The 26,937-nt window shown below is 36.6% G+C and overlaps 1 protein-coding gene across 4 annotated transcripts in view; it reads right to left on the minus strand.

The window, feature by feature from the left end:
* Window positions 1-26,937, minus strand: part of ADGRG6 (adhesion G protein-coupled receptor G6) — a 136,404-nt gene that overhangs the window by 28,371 nt on the left and 81,096 nt on the right. For all 4 annotated transcript variants that reach the window (XM_032407773.1, XM_032407772.1, XM_032407775.1 and 1 more), the window contains 12 exons: window positions 24,018-24,103; window positions 21,188-21,240; window positions 20,132-20,194; window positions 16,858-17,000; window positions 13,548-13,659; window positions 12,407-12,471; window positions 11,511-11,721; window positions 10,322-10,493; window positions 8,844-8,984; window positions 6,128-6,247; window positions 4,455-4,500; window positions 2,981-3,087 (listed from right to left, as the gene is read on the minus strand). In XM_032407773.1, coding sequence (XP_032263664.1) covers window positions 2,981-3,087; window positions 4,455-4,500; window positions 6,128-6,247; window positions 8,844-8,984; window positions 10,322-10,493; window positions 11,511-11,721; window positions 12,407-12,471; window positions 13,548-13,659; window positions 16,858-17,000; window positions 20,132-20,194; window positions 21,188-21,240; window positions 24,018-24,103 — 1,319 coding nt within the window. The remainder of the gene's footprint in view (window positions 1-2,980; window positions 3,088-4,454; window positions 4,501-6,127; window positions 6,248-8,843; window positions 8,985-10,321; window positions 10,494-11,510; window positions 11,722-12,406; window positions 12,472-13,547; window positions 13,660-16,857; window positions 17,001-20,131; window positions 20,195-21,187; window positions 21,241-24,017; window positions 24,104-26,937) is intronic.

The following is a 26,937-nucleotide window of genomic DNA, read 5'->3' on the forward strand; positions in this document are numbered from 1 at the left end:
AAACAGGTAACAGCACTTCTGTGGCTCCCAGGAATGCCCAGTGATCGAATTCAGCAGACACAGGGGCTCTGGGTCAGAAGGTACTCAGCCTACCCTTCTCTCCCAGGACTCCCTCCAAACACTGGAATGACCTGGGACTCCCCTGGCACATGAGATGGGGTTCAAGTCAGGGCCAGTGGACTCACAGATAGGTTACCCTGACCAACATTTTGGTTACGCCAGGATTTCATGGAGCAGAGAAATGGTCTTGAAGAATCTCCAGGTGACTTGTCCTTACCTCTTGAAAAACTTGTGGCTCCCATCTAGGTGAGGGGGTGAACTTGCAAGCCACAATTAAAACCACAATTTAAAGTGTAAATTAAATAAAATAATGTTATTTACTATTAATACATTCACACACAACTCTCATGTTGTTTTGTACTTTTAGAGAATGAAGAATATGAAAATATTTATTCCTCTGAACTAGCCAACATGAAAATGTACTAATGTTAAAACTATTAAAATCAGTTTTACTACTAGGAAATGTTAACAGAGGACATTAAATCCTTCACACATTTGTAGATTAGAAGATATAATTATGGGTCTGGGGTACATCTTTTAACTTCCCATATGGTAAATGTATCACAGGGCAATGTAGACTCTGGGAATATCTTATATAAGTGGATAAAGAGTTTGTAAATCAAGAAAGTCTCTTAGCAAAGCCTTGGTGGTCTGGAAAAGCTGAGAGGACATGGGTTCATCGCCAGGAAGGATAAATTCTGGAAAGTTTTTCTCCTAGCAGTTTATAAACTTGTAAAAGCAGTCAAGGTGAAAGGATAGTACTAAAAAAATGCATATATTCACATATATGTAAAACCAATTATTTAATCAAATGGCAACAGAAAAATACACAAATACAAATTCATAATAAAATTCAAACAATATGTGAAGAAACTAACCAAAGTAACAGAAAGCCAAACTTTGGTTACATATAAATCACTGCTGTATACTGAATTGTATTACTCTTACCTATTTATCTAACCTTAGACCTACAACATACATAATCAGGCTCAAACACACATGTGCACACACACATGTGTGCACATGCACACGCACCCAATTCAAATAACTAAATGAATTAAGCTAAAGCTTATATAATACCTGAATGAATAATGATGCAAAGTAAGTGTTTTCTAAAAGAATGTCTACTGTCACCTTTGCAGAAAGGAGAACATGGAAGTTAAAACTGAGTGTGTTTTGGGGCGCTTGGGTGGTTCAGTTGGTGAAGCGTCTGACTCTTGATTTATGCTCAGGTCATGATCTCAGGGTCTTGAGATAGAGCCCTGCATCAGGCTCTGCGATCAGTGTGGAGTCTGCTTGAGATTCTCTCTCTCTCCCCCTCTCCTTCCCCAGCTCACGCTATCTGTATCTCTCTCTAAAATAAATAAATAAAATCTTAAAAAAAAAAAACAAAAACTGAGAGTGTGTTTGTTTTACTTAGGGAAAACATGCTATAGTTTAATTGTTCATTTTCATGCTCTGGCAGTAAAGAAAAATATTTATATTTTGGGAAAATTAAAAAGTTATTTGCTATGATTGCTGCCATTTTCAATGACTTGTTTTATCCCTCAGAGGATTTATGCAGTAGGCTGTCAAGAAAATCACTTGCAAGATGGCCATATGACAATGGCCATTTACATCGGCCAAGAGGGTTCATGAGCCTAAATGCCACATCCTACAGCCCCTACTGCTCCCATCCAGTTCCATGGGAAGTGGGGGTAAGATCTAAGGGAGGGGATAAACATAACCATGATGTCTGTGATTCAAATTCAAAAAGCTTTACTGTCTGAGCATACATGACTGCCATCATCATTTTAAAAAGCAAATGTGGTTTGATCCTTGGGAACTATACCAAATACCAGAACCAACAGTTCTGTTACAATCTGGAGGATGCAATGCGCACCAGAAAAGTATCTGCAAAAACACATGTGTATGAGATATAAGATAGAGGTATAAGTCTATGGATGAATTCAAAGGAGTTGTTAACATGGAGGGTGGTTCTGAGAAATTTGGTGGGATGAAAAAAAAAACAAACATGTAGTTGTGATCTAATTTTTGTTTAAAACTGTCAGACAAGCTGGCTAATGAGATAAAAACAGGGCCTTGGGAAAGATGGAAGGAAGGAAGGAAAGAATAAGATGAAGACCTAGTGGTAAGAGACATGTCACACCTCCCTCTTCTCTTGCAGGCCTGAAGACTCCATGCTGTCCTAGTCCCTAGTCTGTCCTAACAGGCTGTGGTCTCGGGGGGGGGGGGGGGCGAGATGCAGATGCATCATTTTGGGTGACAGCTGGATCACCTACCATAGTACCTGCTATAAAGTCACATTCAATCCAATGATTGATAATGCAAAAACAATATTTTATCAAAATTTTCACAGTTCCCTTCTATGTTAGTAAAACCCAACATTATCTTCCTCTTTAACTTTTCTCTCTCTTTCCCTCCTTTCCTCTCTCTTTCTCTCTCTCTCTCTTTTTTTTTAAGATTTTATTTATTTATTTGACAGAGAGAGGCACAGCGAGAGAGGGAACACAAGCACGGGGAGTGGGAGAGGGAGAAGCAGGCTTCCCACTGAGCAGAGAGCCCGATGCGGGGCTCGATCCCAGGACCCTGGGATCATGACCTGAGCCGAAGGCAGACGCTTAACAACTGAGCCACCCAGGCACCCCTCCTTTCCTCTCTCTTAATTCAAGAGTCTCATGGTGATTTTATCATCGCTATTAATGCTACAGAAAAAAAACTAAAGTAGGGTTCTTTTTTATAATTATTGTTACATATTTTAAATATGCGATCTCTGCTAATTAGCAAGATTCAAGGTACAGATGCCAATTATCAGGAAATAATTCCCAAAATACATAATCTAAAAAGGCTGACTTACAAAAAGAAGTATGCCTTCCCAAATTATATCATTTCAAAATGAGTTTAGAAATTTCTCCCCTACCATCAGAACTCCAAAGTGTGTGAGGTGGTTACATAAGCAGACCGTCTCGCTCTCATCTGAATCTTTGTGTGCCACACATCCTGACGTGTTCCAAAATCCAGAACCTTCTGTAAGAGGAAGTCCACAAACATTGTGAAAATAACAGCAGGCCAGTTCCTTTTCTATAATGGATGATATCTTCTTTAGGAAAATATGCCTCAGTCTTTTCTGCCTTGCAGTTTATCAGTCAAACAGATACTATTTATTCTTAAAGCTGCCAATACTTAGAATAATTGAGATTCCCGGAATCACAGAATGTTAGTGCTGGATTGGCAGTGAGAGATTATCTAGTCAGTGGTTTTCAACTGTGTTCTACTGAAGATCCTGCAAGAGTTTGATTCTAGTTTAACTTTTAATGTATTACAAAATAAACTTCCATGAAAAGAGTATCCCCCTTTCAAATAATGAAGTCTCTGAAGATCAACACATTTTTTCCCCTTGTTTTAGCCTCTACTTTTGTAAAGACATCAGAACTAACAGAGGTCAGTGTTCTTCTAACATGCTATTATGTACACAGCAATCATGCACAGTGGTAACTTATTATAAATGCCTTTAATGCATCTTATCTGACTTTTATGGTAGGATGTGGAATATGAGCAACTCATATATTGAGTTGCAAGGTGATTTCATTTTTAATTATGTATCCAGTAAATCCACTTTCTCAAAACTGTGCAACTAGAAACCAAACAACAACAAGACTTTCCAGTTGTGATAAGGCGTATCAAAAACAGAGGTTGGGACACCTTCAGACTCCATTTCTACCAAGAAGCAGCCTGTACTGGTGCTGGTTTAGAGTTAGGATAATCCCACTGGGGATCCCCAAGGGAAGGTGACCTTTAGGGGGCAGAGGTGGGAGTTTTCATAGCTTGTCCTTCCCATCAAAAAGATCCCCACAACTTATACCTAGACTTCTCCCTTAATTTTGCCTTTTTCTCTTAATTGTCAAATGTCATTTTGGAGGCAGTTCATTTCTTTCAAGCAATATATATGTATTATAACCATTTCTTACTTATAGTCCTTTAGTATGCTTTCCTCATAATCTGAGGTCTGGTAGCTAGATTCTAAGTTGTGTGCCTCATGCATATTAATAATCTCCTCAGAGGTGTCCTAAAAAGAATGAGATCAGCATATATCGATATTCATCTAAAAGTGGCAATCAAAATGCACACTGTGTTTTATAAATAACTGAAATCAAAGAGGTTGTTTGGTAAAAAAAAAAAAAAAAAAAAAAGTCAAGTTTACTTACTTCTTGCAATGAGTAAAAAGTTGCAGAAATTCGGTTCACTTCCCCAGCTACCTAAACTAACTTTACAGTTCAGTTGTCATCACACTTACACTGACTCACTCTGGCTGGGGCGGAATGAAAGGAAACGGGGGTGTTTAACAATGTTTAAAATTCAGTTGTTCTTAAGACAGCCAATATTTTAAAACTTACCGTTTTTGTTCAGATCCCAGAAGGCACAGATGGGATGAGGCACTGCCTATATTAACATAAGAATAAACATGCGAAATTGTGTTTAAAATAAGTGAAAAATCTTATGATCTGAATTTGGGAAAAGAGTCAAAATGCTAAGGTTTTCATGAAGAAAGAGACCAGTATTAGTCATGCCAATACGACCTAGGAATGGCAGGCCATCCAGAAGCATCTCCTCTCACGGAGACTTCAAGTGGAAATCAACCATAAGCTCCTAAGGAATCGTGCTTCCCATTTATCTAAAGGTTACTATATATGTCCCACCATAAAATGCTATCCTTAGCATTTATCAAAGCTCTTTACATTGTAACTTCACTTCATTTTCAAAATTCTCCTTTACATCTATGTGCCCGGAATTCAAAGTAGGGATTCAAACAGATATTTTGAACATCCATGTTCACGAGCAACGCTACTCCCAAGAGCCAAAAGGTGGAAGCAATCAAAGTACTCACTGATGGATGAATGGATAAAAAAATGTGGGAGATACACATACACATATATAAGGAATGTTATCCAGGCTTAAAAAGGAAGGAAATTCTGGTACATGCTATAACATGGATGAACCTTGAAAAAGATTATGTTAGATGAAATAAGCAAGTCACAAAGGACAAATACTATAGGATTCCAATTACATGAGGTGCCTAGAATGGTTAAGTTCACTGAGAGGGAAAGTAAAATGGTGTTTGCAGGGGCCCAGGGGAGGGAAAATGGGGAGCTACTATGTAATGGTCCATGGTTTTTGTTGGGAAACATGAAGCAGTTCTGGGGATGAATGGTTCGATGGGCGCAGAACAACGGGAATGCACTAAAACGTCACAGAACGGTACACTTAAAAATGGTGAAAATAGTAAATATTATGTAATGTACATTTTACCACAATAAAAAATTCTTCATGGATGAAGGAGCTGAAACAAAGGAAGCCAAAGGGTAGAACAAGGACGTCTCAGAGGGCTGGGTGACAAAGCCAGGCTAGTTCTTAGATGACCTAACTTCCAAGCCTCAGTCCTTATCAGCCAGCTTCCTTCCTGCCTGCCTTCCTGTCTGCCTCATACACGGGAGAATCATGAGTGGGGCCCTCTGGAAAAGAGGGGAGACCCTGTGCCTGGCCTTACCTGGGGCCAAAGGAACCCCCATATAATTTTATCAAATAAACAGATGATAGCAAGGGTAATGAGGCAACAAAAAAGCAACATTTGCCAAGATTCTAGATAACTGCTAACCTCTCAAAAAATGAGTCAACCCTGCCCTGTTTCCCTTCTGCTTTCCCCGTAGCAGTAATTTCTGACTTAAAAAAAAACAAACCCAAGCCTTTTAATGGCAGGATTGTGCAACGGCATCTGCATCTAATTTCTCAAAGTAATGTGTCGTTCCTTAAAAGGAAAAGAGGGGTCCTTTTCTTCACTCTCATTCTTCTGATGACTGAATCCTAGAGGGGAACAATTCCCCCACTTGCCAACATTTACCGTGACATTACAGCACCACCTGCTTAACTGTTCTCCCCTTTTTGGAAAATTGCCCCCATCAAAAAGTACCAGTAGAATAAAGTTCTTACCATGTAGGGAAAAAAAAAAAGGCCCCGCACTTCTCTGAAATAGTCTGCCTCTGTTCCATTGTCCTTTGTAGCATTTTCTTACCTGGTTTCTCATATGTTTGATTTTAATTCGAACAGGGTCCTTCAGACCCTGGATAGTAATGTTTCCAATACTGCATGCCATCACATAACTCACTAAGGTGCCTTTCTTGGTTTCTACATCCTTTTAAAGAAAAAAAAAATGGATTATTAGTCAGAAGTACACTTGTATTTGATTTTGGTGCTCCCAAACACGCAAACTGTCAGCACTTTTTACATTTAAGATTTTCAATTATAGAACATCCTGTTTATAAGATCAAATTGCTGGCTTTCCTGAAAGAGCTTTGCTATTTCCCTTATTATAATAAATACATTGAGGGAACATTATGAGCTGACCCTGTAAGGCAGTGTTCATAAAACCTGACTCTCGATTGCCGTGACTGATGTCAGCCAGTTATCATCTGAAACAATGCGAACCCAGAAATAATGGACTCATAAAAAGCCACGAAACAATTAGATCACTTCCCTGCCCTAGAAAACAGATGAAGTTGTTTGCTGTTAGAGAAGTATAAAAGAAAGACGGTGTGAAAAATTAAAAAACAACAACAATTCATCTTTCACATCCCTGCCAACAGCCTGATGTGTTTAGTAACTTATAATTCTACTAGATGAGGGTCCCATCCAAAACTTTTTTTTTTTTTTTAAAGATTTATTTATTTGAGAGAAAGAGAGAGTGACCGCGGGTGTGGGGGAAGAGGGAGAGGGAGAGAATCTTATGCAGACTCCATGCTGAGTGTGGATCAAGGAGGAGGGGCTCAGTCTCATGACTCAGAGATCATGACCCTGAGATCGTGAACTGAGCCAAAACCGAGAGTTAGACACTTAACTGACTGCACCACCCAGGCGCCCCCCACCCAGAACTTCTATCTTCTCTGATTGTATACCTGCTACCCTCGGTAGCTTCCCCTTCAGAGATAAGGTTGTCAGGATAGCAAACCAGTGAATCCATGCTGCAGAATGAGGCCAACAGTGTGTCTCTCAGCAAGACCATCTCTTACTCCTTCTTCCCTTGTGTTTTTCTTGTCAAACCTCCTGTATTTATCTATTGCAGCTTATAAATCAGTTGTTTGGGAATAATTACAGGATTTCTTAAATGCCAAATAAATCTCAGCATTCAGAATATAGTTTATTACTTATGTGTGATCGTGCTCAATAAAGTTGGTAATGGCTTGTGGATATCCTGTCTTTTCTTTAAAAAAAAAAATACTCATACCTTGTTCACTATGTTAGGGCAGTACCAGAGAACCCTTAAAATCTTTTGACTCTGCTATAAATTTACTTTAAAAAACAAACATATGTTTCCTAATAATACGTTGATTGGGAGATGCCAAGAGAGAAGGGAAAGGTAGCGTGCAGAAAACAGACTCAAGGGGCGCCTGGGTGGCTCAGTCGTTAAGCGTCTGCCTTCAGCTCAGGTCATGATCCCAGGGTCCTGGAATCGAGCCCCACACTGGGCTCCCTGCTCAGCGGGAAGCCTGCTTCTCCCTCTGCCCCTCCCCCTGCTTGTGTTCCCTCTATCGTTGTGTCTCTCTCTGTCAAATAAATAAATAAAATCTTAAAAAAATATAAAAAAAAAAAAGACTCAAAATGAAACAATGACAGATTCTAACAGTTCTAACCTTTCTCCCAAACCCCCTCCCTCTGGGCTCAACCTCTCCTCTGAACAGAGCCTCCTCCACCACCCATCACATTTTTGTGACACATACTGCATTTTTTGTTTTGTTTTTAAAGGTGGTGTTGTAAGCCTCAAATAATTTTAATAAATGCAGTTTTATCTGTTCATAGCTATTAAATCCTTCAGAATAATTTGTAATCACATTCTTAATTTACTCAAAATTTTTATATAGCTTGTTTCTAAAACATTTGCTGAAAAAATTTTAAAATTTTAGACTTATTGTAAATGATTTCATGGTATTTCTTTTTCTTATCTGTAATTTATATTGCCACGCCTCTGTACATGACAGTTGGAGGCAATTCTATTGGCCTTGAGACTTGGCTGTCTTCTCTTACACAGATGGTGTTGTTTGGTATATGCTGGGATCTTTAATTTAATAGATAACTGTTATTTTTTAAAAAGGGCTCAGTGAAACTAGTCTGGATCGGGTTGCACTTTCAAAGGAAACCAGAGGTCACCTGTGTTTGCTGGCAGTGGACTTTCTAGTATCTAGAAATGATGCCAATAAAAATGACAATATGTGCTCAGCACAATGCCACCCCCCTCTGGGGATGTGTGAAGGCCAAAGGTCATTTGAAATATTAATGGGAAAACTGATTAAAGCCAAGAATGCTGCTCATTATGTAAACAGTGCTTCCTGCTGAATTTAAAAAAAAAAAAAAACAGAAAAAAAACAAAACCTTTCCTTTGGCACACAATTTCTTTGACTCTGAAGGTCTAAATTGCTGGAGAGCACAAAATATTTAACAAAAGGAATAATAAATAGTCCCTTCTCCACAAATTCCATTCCTAATTGTACCATGCAAGTCTTAATCTAATATTTGATTTATTTAAAAAACCTAAATGAACATATCCTGTAATAAGCATACAATTACCTGAAATAAAATGCTTAACTAATTATGTTAAAATTTTTCATTTTTGAAGATACAGTCGGTTAATTTCTCTATGCCTCTTGATATATTTTCAAGGAATCCAAACTTTGGTTTTTTCCTTCTGAGCAAAGAAACTCAATTTGCAATTGAAAAATAATTTAATGAACCCATACCTGGAAAAGTCCAGTTTTATTGAAGAAAGTAAACTGTGCTCTTTTAACTAATACAGAATCTTCTTGACTTAAATCCTCAAGTAAATTTGGAGGCAAAATTACAGAAGCCAATGGATCCATTTGTCCACTCTCAAAATCCATCTGTCACACACAGAGAGATACACGGGTCGAGTAATGACAAATTACCATGATAACTACTCCACATCTGAACGAGGCAGGCAAGGGCTACTTGGTTAGGGCTGGGGTTTCCCTTTACCTCCACTGGAGTCACTGCCGCCCTGAATGAACCCCTACCGACAAAAGCCTGGATCTCATCTGGGTTTTGCAAATGTGGAAAAACAGAAGACGCACTGATTTTAAGGCAAACTGAGAAATCAACAAATCGGTTAACCTCTTCAAGAGTGAGATTTACACTTAATAGACTTTGAGCTTTTCTCAAAACACCTAGTGAAGGAAAAAAACAAGATTGGAGTTGATCTGTCTGATTGCTGAGACTGAGTATCTCTGCACAGAGGAAGCAGCAGCAGTTTTCTGAATACTCTTGGATATCGTCTTTCCCTGAACCCACAGATCAGGCTCAAACGTGTCTTCCCATAAATGGATTCGGAATGAGACTGAGGCTGACCAAGTTTTCACTCTTAAATGTGAAACAGAAATATCCAAAAGAGCCACTACTCTCAAGCAGAAAAATGTCCTTCCTTTTATCCAGATTCTTAAATATTCCATCTTGGTTTAGCTCCAGAGTGGAGAATCAGCACGTACCACTGTGTGCTCTCCCGTGTCAAGGACGATGTTACCTCATTTCATTTGCCCACATGGCTAACACTAACATACAGTAGGAACTTGAGAAGTATCTGCTGGAAGGTTGCTTCCACAGGGCAGAGAGGCTCTCCATTAACCTGTCCAGCCTCATCACTGCCTACCCTCCTCCCAGGCTTCACGCCACTGGTCCTCAGCAGAGTGCCATTCAAAGACCAGCACAATCAGCAATGCCTGGGAACCTGTTCCAAGTGCGAACTTTGGAGATCCACCCAGGACCTACTAACTTAGAATCTCTGGGGATGGGAGCCTGCCATCTGTTCCGACAAGCCCTCCAGGTGGTACAATGCAGTTTGACAACCACTGGTGTGGTTGAATACATGACACTTCTTCCCACTTGGGCCCTGAATAAAGCCCTTTCTTCTGACTGAATGGATCCGCCCCACCACTCCCAAAGGGGTTTCCCACTGATGGTTCAACACTCAGTTCCACTATCACCTCTTGTAGAAGGTAAGCTGACCACCCCGTCACATGGGTTCTAAAAAGGACACCTCCTCTCGGTGTCCACATACCTGTGGCTACTGCTATTATTAACCTCAGCCAGTGTCCTGACCTACCTGCCTGCCACCCCGCCGACCAAGATCTTCAAGCAGAAACTGGCAAGTGATCAGATAGTTTTCCTTTGTCTAATTAATTAAAATTAAACACTGGCTCATTACCTGGAAATAGGATTCATTATTGCTTGGAAGACCGATGCTAAAATTTGAAATTTCATTTGTCCCTGGGGACAGGGATGAGACTCCAAGAGCCAAATTCCGAGTTGTAATATTCACATGTGATGTGCTACTTAGGTCTATCTTGAAGGCCAATTCGTCAATTGTCTTTAAAGCTCTAAAGAAATGATAATACCACTGTTAAGTAACACGTTTTATGTACTTGTACACATGCGATTTGCAGCAGGACAAAATACAAAACCAGTAAATTTGTCTTTAAATTTTCTGATCTTAACATGAATACCAACAAAACTACCCCAAACCACAATAACATCAGTTTAAACACAGAATCATAGTGATGAATGCATCCTCAAGAGAAATGCTATGCTTTAAGGAATACCAACAATTAAATCACCCTAAACAAATACTGTTTTTCACCTCTTAGCCTTTCTTTCCTCATATAAAAAATACCTTTTCTATTTTATAACTGAGTGAGAATCAAAGGAAAATAATGAGGTAAAAGCATTTTTTTGGACTCTAAGACACTATAAAAAGTTTGTAATTATTATGTAGATAAGGTAAGTAAAAAATACATTTTAACAAATATAAAATTTTCATTGAAGAAATTTGGTTGAAAGGAAGGAAACAAGAACTATTAACACATTAAATGAAATAACTGGATGCACACTAATTGTGTAAAAACAGGTACATTTTATATGCCCTGGGCATTTCCATTCCTGAAGTACAACGACCACACACCTATGGCATTTCCATGTCACAGTCCGTAGGACAGAATTTACAGTGACCAAGTTATGCCTAAAAGATGTGAGCTGAATGTTTGCTAAGTGTCTCTTTTGCAATCAAAGTGTCCTATGCTAATATATATAATAGCTTATCTTTGAATTAATTCCAGTTAACGTTTTTTCAGATGAGAAATGACATACTGATTATGTTTTTCTGGGGCTATTTATATATCTTGCCAGATGGACAATCCTAATCATTTTGTAAATTATATTTTTCAAGAAAGAAAATAGAGAACTTTGAAGTTCACTTTGTGAATGATCTTTGGAACTATCCATGGATCTTCTGGAGATTTAAATGATGAAAGCTGGCCACCAACCATTCAGATAACTGAGAAATTACATAACATGTATCCAATAAATTTTACTCTCCAGAAGAAAAAAAAAATACTTACTCAGAAGAAGACTCAAGCAAGTCACTGTCCGGACTGGTTAAGATATTGGAAAATATATTCATTAAAGTTGAACCAAGTGTTATATCAATGTTTTCTTCTTTATTCACAATCCTTTTGACCTGTTCTACAATGCTGGTAATATTGGCTGAGCTTAAGGTCTGCCCATCACTAGTTAAATTTAAAATCTGGTTGGCCACTTCATTTGCTTCTCCTAAAAAAAGACAGAAAAAACAAAACACAAAATTTTGAACATTTCAGGAATCCAAAACATACTAGGATATTTCCACTTCAGAGTCCCAACTTTGGAGGGACCAATATTCATATATAGTTCTAAGAGAAATGTACCCAGAATCACAAAAAATAAGTTTATAGCTGCTGCTTAAAAATAATATACAAGTAGGGGCTCCTGGGTGGCTCAGTCAGTTAAGTGTCTGCCTTCAGCTCAGGTCATGATCCCAGGGTCCTGGGATCTACCAGCAGCTGGCTCCCTGCTCAGTGGGCAGTCTGCTTCTCCCTCTGCCCTTCCCCCCCCAGCTCATGCTCTCTCTCTCTTTCTCAAATCGATAATAAATAAAATCTTTAAGGAAAATAATACACAACTATAAAACACTGACACAAATATCAATTTATTTGTTACATGTTCTCTAAAATTGTTTATCTTTAATCTCTAACAGAATAAGCAGGACAAAAAGTTATCAGGAAAAACACAAAAGTTTTACAAAAAGAATCAGGAAAAACAGAATTTTCTACCTTAAGTGAAACAATCATTTGCTTAAGCTTTTATTATTACAATGGTTATCATATAGCAGAAGAATATATCTGAAGAGGATGAAAACTATGCAGTATGAAGTCATTTCATTTTGCCTGTGAGAACTGAAGGAAAATTGCTCACTTACTTGAACAGTTGGAGAGATCAGGAGGCCCCCAGTAGGCTACAGAGGTGTTGGCAGGGTCACGATAACTGGGGAACAAAACAAGGTATTTCAAATATTTGGCATAAATGACATTTTAATTGACAAAATTGGTTAATAATAAGTTTGAGAATTTGCCTTGATGTCTACGTAAATTTCATTTGAAAATAAAATTGTAATACATTGAAATAAAACTCCCACTGAGAATTCTTATTAGAAAAAAATCAGGTGCCATGCATCCTGGAAACACAATACTAGCAATAGTGTGTGTCCTAAGCTAGGATATATCCAGTTACTAAGGTTAAAGGCCTATTTGGTAATGTGGGTCAAATACCTCTTTAAGAACTTTGATAAAATCTGATTTTGATTTCACATAACTCTGTAAAGCAGATTATAATCCACACTTTATAGGTGAGGAAAAAGAGAAATCAAAGAACATTCCGAAGTCTCACAGCCAGGAAGGGGCAGAGCCTTGTTTCAAACTAGGGTCAGTAACTCTCTAAAGCCCCTTCTTTGCTTCCTACCATGTGTCAAGCACAGCAGAATGTGCAAAGTTTGGGCAGTTTCCATTTTTGACCCCCCCGCCCCTCACCCCTGTGAGAAAACTCCAACTGGGGGTGAGGAGTATTCAGTGAATCCTCTGTAGTCGACCTGTCTCTGAGGTTTCTGTTAAACACTTAGGAAAACTCTACACCCTGACAGTCTGCATTAGCAGCCTGCCCTAGCCTAGGATCCTGAATTTATTCCCTCTTTTTCTGCCTCTTCTCACTCCAACAATAACCATTCCCAATTGTTTAAAAGTTTCGGAATTTCAGACTCATGTTCCAAAGCTGGAAGTTAGCGCTGTTCATCCACATGCTTTGCTCTAGAGTCACCCTGAGGTTTCCAGACTTCCCCATCTTTCTTTGGAGAAGGCTAAATTAGCATGGCACTTGGAGTAAAAAGGCTTTTCTGGGTAACCTACCTGCCTTTTTACCCTCCATGAAGTGTGATTTAGGTGTTCACAGACTTTCCTGTCCTTCCCAATCACTATACAATGTATGGGGACTATCACGCAGCCAGCCTGTGTAACCCAGGCAGGTAGACAATGTGCAGCTTTACTGGCAAGATTCAATAAAAGCATTACCATGTCCGTGAAGCATAAAAGCCCTGTTTCCCTGGACAGGGAAAGTTGTACACAGAAGGTGGGATGAGTGGCCAGTGATAGCCTTTGGGATCCTCATCAGCAGGACATAAACCTATGTGAAAATAAGAGCCAACACAGAAATGTTAATCTATTCTTTGAAGTAAAAGGTGAAAGATAAGAGCAAAATGATGATGTTGGTACTTAGGTATTTATTTCATGTAATGCTAAAATACTAGTTTTATTTTTAATGTTCAGACTTTGTAAACCTTTAGAAATTAGGAACAATAAACATATAGTACACTTCAGACACAAAAGTTATTCAAATCAAAGTCACACACTTATGGGAGTATAATCATTAAACATACATCATTATTCTAATATAAATCGTTAGCTGGTAACATTAGTAAAATAAAGATGTATTCAAAAAATGAACACCACATACAATGACGATCCTGAAAAATTCAAAATGTAATATGATCTTTTTCCAAAGGGGAAAGCCTACAAAATGATGCATCAATCCTGTTGTCATTGAGTTGTAAGCATATTTTATGGAAACATTTCCAGCTATTCTGAAAGCATCGATTGCCTGGAAGTCTGCTGGGGGGATGGAGAGAGGGGACCCATTAACCAGTGCCACATGCCCCTCACCTGAGCCCTCATCCTCAAATCATTCCACCTGTTGTTGGAAAACTCTCTGGGCAAGAGTCATGACATCAGTAATTCAGATTTTACCATTTTAAAAATATCCAAATAAAAGCAATATATCAACGACAATAAAATCATGTCATTTCAGGACTGAAAAATAGCAAATTAAACCAGACCATTGGGAACTGGTATTGGAGTCACCAACTTAACATTTAAAGAAATTTCTCATCTACATTCTAAGCCTTAACATCACCAGGGTTTGTTCTTTAATATTTTCAATTGGTAGAAACTTTTCCTCATAGGCCCACTTGCAGAAAAACAATAAAGCACAGAATTTATTTTTTTTATTATGTAAGTCACCATACATCATTAGTTTTTGATGTAGTGATCCACAATTCATTGTTTTTGTATAACCTCCAGTGCTCTATGCAGTACGTGCCCTCCTTAATACCCATCACCAGGCTCACCCATCCCCCCGCACCCCTCCCCTCTAAAACCCTCAGTTTGTTTCTCGGAGCCTATAGTCTCTCATGGTTTGTCTCCCCCTCTGATTTCCCCCCCTTCATTTTTCCCTTCCTTCTCCTAATGTCCTCCATGCTATTCCTTATGTTCTACAAATAAGTGAAACCATATGATAATTGACTTTCTCTGCTTGACTTATTTCACTTAGCATAATCTCCTCCAGTCCCATCCATGTTGATGCAAAGGTTGGGTATTCATCCTTTCTGATGGCTGAGTAATAGTCCATTGTATATATAGACATCTTTTTTTTTTTTAAGATTTTTTTTTAATTTATTTATCTGACAGAGAGAGACACAGCGAAAGAGGGAACAGAAGCAGGGGGAGTGGGAGAGGAAGAAGCAGGCTTTCCGCAGAGCAGGGAGCCTGGTGTGGGGCTCGATTCCAGGACCCTGGGATCATGACCTGAGCTGAAGGCAGATGCTTAAGGACTGAGCCACCCAGGTGCCCCTGGACCACATCTTCTTTATCCATTTGTCTGTTGAAAGGCATCTCGGTTCTTTCCAGTTTGGCTATTGTGGACATTGCTGCTATGAACATTAGGGTGCATATGGCCCTTCTTTTCACTACATCTGTGTCTTTGGGGTAGATACCCAGTAAAAGCACAGAATTTAAATTAAGTCGTATAAATTATATGTCTAGGTATGCAGAGAGTTTTCTGGGATTCCACAGCCTCTTAGAACAGAAATGAGGACGGCCGGCCCTCACAGAGCTTCCCTGTCATATATAATCCACCATTCATCAAGCTACTCCTCGTGGAGACTCATTAGTGAAAGGTAGCACGTGTACTCTCCCCTGCCTCAAGAAGCCCCATTTGTTAATAAGCAAGCACTTTCCCATAGAGGCTCAGAAACTGTTCATGATGATGACATCAACAATGATGATTTGTATTCCGCCACCTCTATGAGTTCTCTGTAGTTGTGTAAGTGGGCATATTACATATGGGTAGTTCCTTATCCAAGCAGGGATACCTGCTTCTTTATTACACCAGGATTCTGGCCTCAGTGGGCATCAGCCTCTTAGAGACTGAGAAATACTTGCTTCCCTCACTTTAGCCTCCTGTGTGTGTATAAGGAAAAGAGTCAGTTTCCTCTTCTCTTGATCTCTATTAATATGTTTAATCATAATATAATCATATAACATTAGAATAATAACTTAACTTCTTATTGTCCGTATTTGTGATCAATTTTTCTAAAATATTCCCATCAAACCTCATTTATTTTTTTCAAGTATTTAAGTGCTAGGGAATGTGCTGAGTGCTAGGGGAGGTGGGAAGTGAGGGTGTTAAAAAAAAACTAACAGGTGTTCTCAAGCCAGAGGAGATTCCTGTTTAAAGAAAATATCCATAAGAACATAAGTGAGTCCAGTCAAATATTATGGTCTTCTAATTTGTATGGTGCTCTAGGTATCCGGAAAGCATGAAGTGGAGGCTCAAAGGCAAGGACTCCTATTTATGCATGATCATGTCATACAATACATCATAGAAAAGACGACTTTGGGCTGTCTTTAAAACAGTGATGTGATAAGCAGGTGGATGGTGGGAGTACAGAAGAGCAGTATGGGCAAGACATGGAAAGGCACGAAGGAGCATGGCGTGTCTGGGGAGGTGCATGGAGTACCATGTGTGTGGTTGGAACTCAGCATGTGAATGGCGTCTAGGTAAGAACTGACTCTCAATCCTGGATAACTCCCAGATTTCTGGCCTATTCCTATAAAGATAGTGCTACCATTCATGAAGACAGAAAACATAAGAGGAGATGTTTTCTAACAACAAATTGCCTTTTCTAAGATTTACCTCTTTAGAGTTCCCATATGTCCACATACACAGTCTTTATTCCTGAAGTTGAAGCCAATTCTGGTCAAGGCGACCCTGGCACTTCGCTCATATTCTTAGTTTTTCCAGAATATGTCCCCCAAATAAAGTGTAAACTCTCCTCTGCCTCTTTCATTCCCTTAGATTCATAGGTATTGATATCTCTGATGTTAACCACGTCACCCATTTGTTACTATGCCACCAATATGATGAATCTCATCATCAGAAAAAAGTTTTAAATAGGCAAACAATGCACAGAGGAAGAATATTGTTCTTGCTGCTTCAATAAAACCTGAAGAATTATATAAAATACATATAAAAAAAGGCACTTACCCAGTTGCTTCACACTCACTGCATATAGCCTCAAGCCTTCATCCAGGGACTCATTATTTTTTAAGAGCTTCTGTTGAATGTCTTTTCCTTCTAAATTGGGATTGTTGGTAGCATTGTAAACTAGAAGGGCCCAAATCACCAACCTAGAAAAACATTTCAGATATAATTGTTGGAATTGCTGACTGGTTGGTTGATTTTTTTTTTATTTTTTTTATTTTGGAAAAACAGAACATTTGGATATGGTAGTAAGAGGGATGACCTTGAAGTACTGAGACAAGAGAAATAGGCCAAGGCACTCAGAGACTCTTGTGGCTGCATAAATTATAATGTTAAAAATATCTCAGTATGAATAGATTATATAGGATATCACATGTATAATCCTATCATATCATATCGTTATCACCTCATTTAAGAAATATTTTAAGTAATATTTATAGCATACAGGCAAGAAAGGGTCATACTTGTGGTTATTTCTACATTGTTTCTTTGGAGCCCAAAATAAAATTTTTTAGAAAAATTAAATTCCAACAAATCTGACTAAACTGATCATTTGACTTTAAAATTATTAAGGGTGTTACTGTTTACAAATGTGTTAAACTTTCTCCAGAATTGTGATAATGATTTTCCATCTCTGTGAAGCATTTGCAAGTATGTTGTATGGTGAAAAGTTACAAAATAAATACTTAAAATATCCATGGTGATTGGCCGGCACATTACAGAAGGAGTTTACAGACTGTCTGACCTTGAATGTCTTTAAAAAGAAAATATTTCTATGAGAAGCAGCGATGTATCCTAAAAGCCCCATGAAAACCTTTGGTTCTACATTTTGAAATAATATAATTTTCTGTTCCACTGTAATCATAGCTATAGTCAATAGCAGAAATCAAAACACGCCAAAGTCAAGGCAGTAGCACTATTTTTGAAATAAGTATTGCCAGTAGAGAGGCATGGCATATTGTATTTATAAAATTATGTAGGTATCAATAAAAATGAAATAGAATATTGATATATTTGTGGTGCTAAAAAAAGACTAAATGAAATCTATGTTATTCAAGGTTAGGTGAAATTAAAGAAGAGCTCCATTTTTTCCCCTAAATATCTGTGTTAATTTCAAAGACAAAGTGTGGAACTGTTCTCATAATTCAGTCTGAAAAGCTATTTATCTCAAAAATGATCTACTCCCCAGTGTTCACATATAAGTCATACTTCAGGTTGAGTGAGACATAGATATAAACAGAATGGTGAACTGTGATAACTTAATAATTTTTTAAATGGCCTAGGAAAAGTATCCTCTGATTAAATTATTGTTGGAAGATAAGCTTTGCTACTCCAGTTACTGAGAACTTAGCGTTGGGAACATGACCTTTTACTTTTATTGAGAACATAACGAGCACAATGCATTGTGACAATACTGAATACCCAAATTCAGCAATTCAAGAACGGCCATGCATTTTCACAGGTCTTATCTCTGTATTTTCCTCTCTCATCCTGAAAACTGACACTAGTTTATGGTTCCCCCAAGTTCCATCAATTGTAACCATCAATCACCCTTTATTTGAATAAACCCGTCTGCGGCTTCAGTTTCCTGTCTGTCTAGGCAATAGAGGATGAGAGCATTATCTGAGATTATGGTCTATGTTAAGTGTTACAACCAAATTGAAAGAAAAAGTTTGGAAAAAAATGTGTGTGTAAAACTAGTAGATTGTGGTTTTGAGAAAAACTATGAGGGACTACAAAGACTCATCAATGAGCATAAGAGCAGTAGAGGAGAGGAGAAAAAAGGGGAAAGACTATAAGAATACATTTCAAAACAATTTTAAAATGATTAAAACATTTTTAAATAATAGGCTTTTAAACAAAAAAAAATTTTTTTGAAACAAAGAGTCAAAGATTCATACCAAAGAAAAATTAAACATGTAGACTTTACCATATACATGGCCTTGGTTCCCTCTCCCTATAATTTTCTGTGAAGTTACCTGTTGGTTTGACAGACAGAAAACTGAGATTCCATGAATTTAAATGTTCTTCAAGCACGTTTCTGAGGTACTGACATGAACTAATGATGGCTGACTTTAGTATTACTGGGTGGTAGAAGAATCACAGGAGGTCCACTAAAAAGGGCAATGCTGACTTCCTGAAGAGGATTCGCAATTGGTGATACCCCAAACTAGGGCGGCCTCAATTGTTACACAAAGTGTCCAGCAAAGGGATCCAGATCTCTGATCCGCTGTTCAAAGCTCAACATGATCTAGCAGTACAGGTTAGAGAAAAAATTATTTGGCTAAATAGAAAAGTCCTGTCACCATCAAGAATATAGTATTAAAATAATTATTCTGTTCTTCAGATCATAAAAGAAAAGGAACAAAGAAGATAAAAACAAATTTCCCTCCTCAGATGGCGAAAGCCGGTCTGCTGAATACATACTGAAATGAAAAGTTTCAATTATAACTTAAATACATCTGCTTTTCTAATATTAAACAGAAAAAGGAAAAAAAATAAGAAGAAACTCTCTGGCCAACTCTCATACGAAATTCTATTTTTATCTTCTCCTAGTAAGAATATATCACCTGAAAAGAAGTACATTCCATCATTATGGTTTAAATCTGTAAAATCAATTCAGTCCATTGAAACTGAGCCAACCTTACATGAACTTTTGCTTTTCAACTATTTTTTTTTTTCCTCTTCTTTGGAAATGTAATAGACTACCTGAACACAGCTAAATTTATTTAGGAGTTTAAGTTGTTTTTAATTACACAGCACTCTGAACAGCTAGCCTTTATATGCCAACTGATTCTGTATGGTGGACAGATCTGTTGAATTACCTGCCTGCTTAAATCATGGTCTAGATAGAAATTTTAAAATGGAGACTTCCAAAAATTAGCTATTACCCATATTATTAGATGCTACTGTACATAAGTACCTTACTTAAAGCTGTAACTATCTTTTTGTTTCTTTGACAGTCTTCTCGAAATTTCAATGAAGAGGTAATGGATTATCATAAATAAACTAAAAATACTAAAAATAATAACTCCTATATTTTAAATGTTCTACTTCTGAATTACTTCTCATTGGGTGTACATCTCTATCCATTCTACTATTTGATGGTCTTAACTACAAGGAAAAAAAATTAGTGCACTAGTGCTAAAGAATTAACTTAAAAGTGCTACCTGATTAAAATGTTTCTCTCTTATCTCATTATTTTCATTTTTCTACAGGTCAAAACAGAGAGTTAGAAAAGGATGTTACACTTTCTGTAAGACTTTGTCAGTGTTACCTTTGATCATTCACAATGCTTCTCTTGACTTTAATCTTGTCCTCTCCCGTGCTCTGGTGAAAACTATAAATACAAATATATATATTCATTATCAACCTCATCTGTCACATCATCAACAACAAAATTTGAGGAAGTAAAAGAAAGAGGCAAAATGAACATTCTAAGCCAGTATTTCCCAATATGTGTCCTGAGGTTCCAGTTCTTTTCATATGCCTGAGATCGAATGGCTCCATTGTCAAGTAAGTCTGGCAGCTTGTGCGCCCTTGCTCTGTTTTCAAGATTCTCGATGCAAAAAAAAAAGAAAAAAAAGATTCTCGATGCATGTTGGTTATACTAAATAATCTGAGATGTTCAGATAAATAGAAATCTGTTTCAGTTTGTTTAAGAATGTACTTCCTGAGCTAATTCAATATGTGATCCCTTTTTCTGTGTTAACTTACTACGTCTCTTGGGTTCACAGAGTATCTGTTTAGGGTTAGTGACATACACTTTTGAAAACTAATTTAAAACTATGAAAACAAGGTACAGAGGAGGATATGTGGATGATACTATTTGCGAGGCAGTTAAAGTATTTAAATAGGATAGCAAAAGATATTTTTGAAAAGCTAGGTGCACACTGTAAATGTCTCGTCTCATAGAAAAACAGTCTCCAAACTGGGGGTGCTATCAATGGTTCACTGGGGTGTGAGATGGAACCAACAGTACTTCTATATATATTTGATTATCTTCTTATAATCTGTGATATATTTATAACATACTGGTTAAGTAAGACACAAATTTATTTAAAATCACAAATATATTTTGGGAATACATAAGTAATTTTTTTTTAAAGATTGGGATCCATGATCAAAAAAAAAATTAAAACCAATTGCTGCATCATTGAAGATTTTTGTGCAAAGAAATGCCATAACATAGAGTTGTTTCAGAAAGACTATGAATATGGTGCATGTGTGTATGTACTGGTATCAAGTGTGTGGGGTATAATCAGAGAGAGATAGAGTAGCATTAAATTAGACACGAATTTTTATTTTTCAAATCATTCATTCTGTCATTTACCTGATATTAACCACATAAACAGTGTAGTTCCAATTTTGGAAGGTTGAATTGAGCTGAAAAATACAATGGAAAAGGGTGAGTTCTGGTAATACTTTCTAAAAAATATCTGAATCTAGTTTCTTTCCCCCAAAAGATAAGTTGTTATTGGAATAAGACCCTGGGAAAATCCCAGAGAGCCAGAGGAGTGAAAGAAAGGTAAAGATAACAGTCACTGGATCATTATATGCCAAGAATTTTACAAAGGTTGTTTCTTTGATCTCACAACAACTAATGAGATAGGTATTATCTGCTCCCCCACCCTTACAGATGAAGAAACTGAGCTTCATGGAGAAGTAATAGCTTGCCCAATGTCCCCAATGTCCCCAACTAAGAAGTAGCAGATCCCAGATTGGAACCCAAGTCTGTTTGTCTGGAAACACTATACTTTCCTCTCTAGCCCATATTATAATGGGCCCCACTGTAGTGGTTCTTCGAATTAGCCATAACAATGAGGGTTACACAGGAGGATAAGCACAGTAAATACCATCCATATTCTTCATTCAACAAACACTTGGTACAATAACACATATTCTTCTAGCAAGTATCACCTCATAAGGATATCAGTAAGAAAAATTACAAATTAACAATACAAACCTTTGAAAACACAAACAAAATGAGTTCAACATTATTGGGAACTATGTTAATTATTATGTGGGTTATTTAACAGTCCTATGGGTCTTAGCACCAGACTTTTTAAAGAAGCAATGTATTATGGATTCCTCTCAATATAAATTACAACCTTCCATGATGCATTGTCCAATACAATCACAAATGGGATTTCTTTACTGATATGAAATCTTCCTATTTCTGTATCACCTCCAAAGGGTTTTTTAGGTCTTATTTCATACACACAGTTAGCCTTCCTTGCAAGCATTCCTAAAATTGAATGTAAATTCTACAAAGTGCTGACAAAAAGTATTAAATTATTTTAAAATTATAAACAGCAATAATATGAATCAGGGACACCACTTATGTTTTCTCTAGTATCAAGCATCTGCTTTGGTATTTTGCATCTTAAATGAAAAGTTTCCAGTAAAGTTTAGCTTCAGATGAGAATGAAGCTATGTTGAAAACTATGCATGTAATAAATATAAATGTAAAATTATAGGCTGCCTAAGGCACAGACTCTCTAGTGAATGTTTATTTCCCAGATTAATAATATTAGTAGTGGCTTATTTGAGAATGAAAATAATTTTATCTTTTGAAATCATTCTGACTTAAAACAAAAAGAAGAATTCTTGAAAGTAAATGGGTTGCAAGACATTGGGAGGGTATGTGCTATGGTGAGCACTGTGAATTCTTAAGACTGATGAATCACAAACCTGTACCCCTGAAACAAATAATGCATTATATGTTAATAAAAAATAAAGTTAAATTAAATTAAAAAAAAGAATAGGCTATTTCTTTAAAGCTGCTCTCCATTTGGAAATGAAACATATCTCCCAGTGTTTGAATTAATTACTGACTTTAATGTATCAGTCCAAAAAGTCAACAGCAGTATTTTTTGTTGACTTCTATTAGAGAATGTCGCTCCTCCCCTCAATTTTATAATAGAGTTGTTATATACATACTATTGTTTCCTGTGGTCAGCTTGTTTTAAAGTGTATTGAAAATAGGACTTGTCTTACTATAGACCCTTCAAAACAAGATTGTATTGTCATATTAAGTTACTCTTCAAAGAGAGAGAGAGAGAGAGTCAGTCACCACTACCGCTCAATATATGATTTAACTTTGTTTTGCTAACAAGGGCATGTTTACTAGATACCTTCTGCATAAGAAAACCCATCTTTCTCAAAATGTATACTAGAATGACTTTATTCAGTGTTTGAACTGTAATAGTATTATATATAAAAAGCAGTACAAAGTCCCACAGTATGCAGCAGACAGAAAATAAAATAGAAAAAAAAAGAAACCTATGGAAGATGAAATTTTTGTTATGGAGACAAAAAATAAACATAGGTGATATCTGTAAGGACAAAAAAATAAAATGCTGAAGTTTCTCTTTACTGGAAATTACAAAACTTTTCATTAATAGAATACTGATTAAATAAATTAGTATACCCTAAATCTCTATCAACAGAAGACTTGCTAAATTAATGACCAGCCAGCCACATAATGGAATACTATGCACTGTTTTGAAAAAAAAAGAAAAGGAAGGTCTGTGCACACTTTTGATGTAAATCTGGCAATAACAAAAATAAACACAATGCGGAATGGTATGCAAAATATGTTTTTAGTGTAAAAAGGAGGAAAAAGAAGCATCTATAGTCTTATTTTCTTTTATATACACAAAGAAATTCAGGGTCAAAAAAACAAACAAGAAAAATTAACAATGATTTCTAAGCAGATGGGTTGGTCTCCAGGGAGATGAGCTACAGAGATGGGTAGAATATTTTCATGGTATATTTTGTTATGCTTTTTGGTGTATGAATCAAACATTCAAACAATTAAATAAAAAATATATAATCTATTTTTAAAGTTCTGCTGAAATTGTAGGGATATAATAGTAAATAAAGATACCTATGAAAATATATTTCTATTTGTGTGGTACTTTTCTTCTGTAGACAGTAATAGTCTATTAGGCTTGTCCCTGATTCAAATGCACCTCCCTTTCTAGGCATCAGCATACACCTCACTTCTATGTCTACTCAGAGTATATTATATATATAAGGAACAGTGTCTATGTTTCCATGTGATCTGTGGATTCAGTTATCCAGACAGTAGAGTCCTCTCCAGATTTCCAGAGGTTAAAGGTTTCAAAACAAAGAAGAAATTGTACAAGTTCACTTACCCATTCTGCTACCTTGCTCTGTACTTTAACCTCAGGGTGACGAAGGATATTCTGAATCACTATGGAAATTCTATAGACAATTCCATCTGTCCATTGGAAATAGGATTTAGTCCGTTAATTATATTTTACAGTCATATAATTCTCAATTTAAATTTACAATCACACAATTTCACACAATTTAAAAGAAATGCCTTTTTTGGGAGATACAGGTTTCCAGTTACGGAATGAATAAGTCACAATAATAAAAGATACAGTACAGAGAATATAGTCAATGGCATTGTAATAACATTTGTATGACAGACAGTAGCCATACTCATGCTGAGCACAGCAGAACATACAGACTTGTTGAATCACTATGTTGTATACCATAATATCGTGTGTCAGCTAGACTTCAATTAAAAAAAAACCTAAAAAAATAAAACACCTTCTATACAGGTACAGAAAATTTGAGATATTTTGACTTTATATTCATTGACCTTTGTAACTTCTTAGAAAGAGTTCTCAGTTTATTCTTATAAATAATTCACTGCTTCTCAATTATCACCTACATATTTCCTTAATTCTATAGATTTTGGATATAGAATTCCAAAATTTTTTCATGACTTCTTCATGTACAGTTTGATCTCTTATAACAAGAAACTATCATTTTTTTTTGTACGTTAGAAAGAATGACAGAGTATAAGGTATGCAAACTTGAGTGGGATGATGGACAGAAGTTAACCTGAAAAAGAATAGGCATACACATACTTGGTGCCCTCAGCCCCTTATTCTTCCTTTTCTCTTTCCCTTCGCCAATATAGCATTTACTTCTACTGAGTCATTTACCAGATTTTTCATAAATTCATTTATTCCATAAATACAGTCACTTGTATCAAAGTAAAGGGGGAAAAGAAAGAATATTTGCAGATAGAATTTTAACTAGACTAAGTTGCTTTAAAAAGAAAATCTTATGAGAAAAGAAGGTTTTGCTTTTTTCTTTTTGGGACAATCTTTAAAGTAGCCTGATATATATATATAGTAAATGCAAATTGAAGTCACCAGCCAGGGTTTGCTAAATCTTTCTAGATGTGTGTTATAGGGTACCTTACTATAAGCAGCTAATAAAAAAAATATTTTAAAATATCATAGGCTATACAGAGAAAAAAAATTGAATCTCTATTATTGTCAGTCATCTTTCTTCATGCTTATATTTTGGTATATCTTAAGTAAAGTATGCACAGAAAACGTAGAAATATACAATTAAAACAATGTTGGGGAATAGATTTAATTTAAAAAAAGTTGGGAAGTCAGTAGAAAAAATATAAAACTCTGCCTCTGGAAACCCCCATATCTACCAAAATGCAAATTCCAGTCCCACTACTAAAGGAATGCTTTTCCAGTATGGGATCAGAATCTCATGCTAAAAATTTTGCCACTCCCAAATGTAACAATATAAATATATGAAATTGGTACAAGTCCGAGGACAAGTGGTTTAACTTATGTAGACTAGGTTATTTAGCGTCTAAAGCTTTTCAGGTATTTTAATGATATTGATTTTATGTTCCTCTAAAAATACTCTGAATTTAAGATATTTAGAGGAATATATTCAAAACAAATGCTATTAATTCAGATTTTTAAAAACGCTTTCACACTGTATTATATCATCATATCAAATCATGGACATTCTGAATGACTGAGGAGAAATTCAAATTGCAGAGGTCCAAGAGTCATTCCAGGATCCTAAGGATATCCTGTGTATGCTCCCTGGTGTCAGCAGAGTAGCTGAAAAGCTACCACTAGATGGAGACCTAAAGCATATGTTTAAGAGTAGTGTTCTTTCCCTCTCAGGAAAATAATGCAAAATACTAAAATTCATTATTTTTTATCACTGACATTTCTGAAATGTTTTGGAAACATTTAAGATAGTTTTCTTTAAATTTTAAATATTTCCCGCCTCATTTTTTTCAATCTGCTGTTATTTATACATGAGAAAGACATCCAATATCAGAGACAGCCTAATTCAATCTATAAATACAGCACTCTCCCTAGAGTTATATTGCTTACAGCAAATAAAATATGTGAACGCAGAGAACAACATAACATCTTATGTTACAGATTCTCTTGTGCTATAGATCATTTTCAAGCAGTCTCCCTGCAGAAGCCTTAGAATGAGGTATTTATACACTCAGTGGAGTCTACTTGTTATATTATTTTAAAAATTTCTGAATAATGTAGCCAACAAGTAAACATGAGATATGTCCAGGAGTGAACTGTCAAAGCAAGATAAAATGTCCTCCAAAGAATTGGTAGGAGGGGTTTTGGATTGCAGCAAAATAATTGGCTTAAGCATTGTTGTTGCAGAAAATGCACAATTAAGACATCCTGATTCAGGCTTTCCCATTCCCACGTCATCCTAGCAGTCAAGGGATCTTCTATGGATGTAACAACTCCCACAGTGTCTCAATAGAAAAGCTAATCACACATTTTCATATATTCCATTCCTAATAATGACATCCAAGCCAGAATTCATGACAGATCTTTCTTGAGGTGGGGTGGGGCGAGGGGAGTGGGGGTGGGGTGGGGAGAAGCATTTATGAGTATACCCATTTTTCAATAGAGGACTCTTTCAGTCAAGCAGAACCTCAAAGTAGAAATCATTGCTTGCTGTTACAAATATGGTATCGAAAGGGTATATTCCCGTCAATAAGTCTTTGTCCAATTAATCATTTTTTTGGTCCTTCTTAACACTCTTTTTAGGGTTTCTTGGGAGACATAGAAATGACACTACGTATTTATTCTATATTCAAGGGTGTGAAATATAGGTTTGAAAAGGTAGATTTTAAAATACTTTTTTGAAAAGAGAGATGTGAAAATATAAACCCAATGTTATTTTAGAGTCAAAATCATTTCTTTGAACTGGTGATGAGGCAATTATAACCTG

Source organism: Phoca vitulina, unplaced genomic scaffold (assembly GCF_004348235.1).
Source record: "Phoca vitulina isolate PV1807 unplaced genomic scaffold, GSC_HSeal_1.0 scaffold9, whole genome shotgun sequence".
NCBI lineage: Eukaryota > Metazoa > Chordata > Mammalia > Carnivora > Phocidae > Phoca > Phoca vitulina.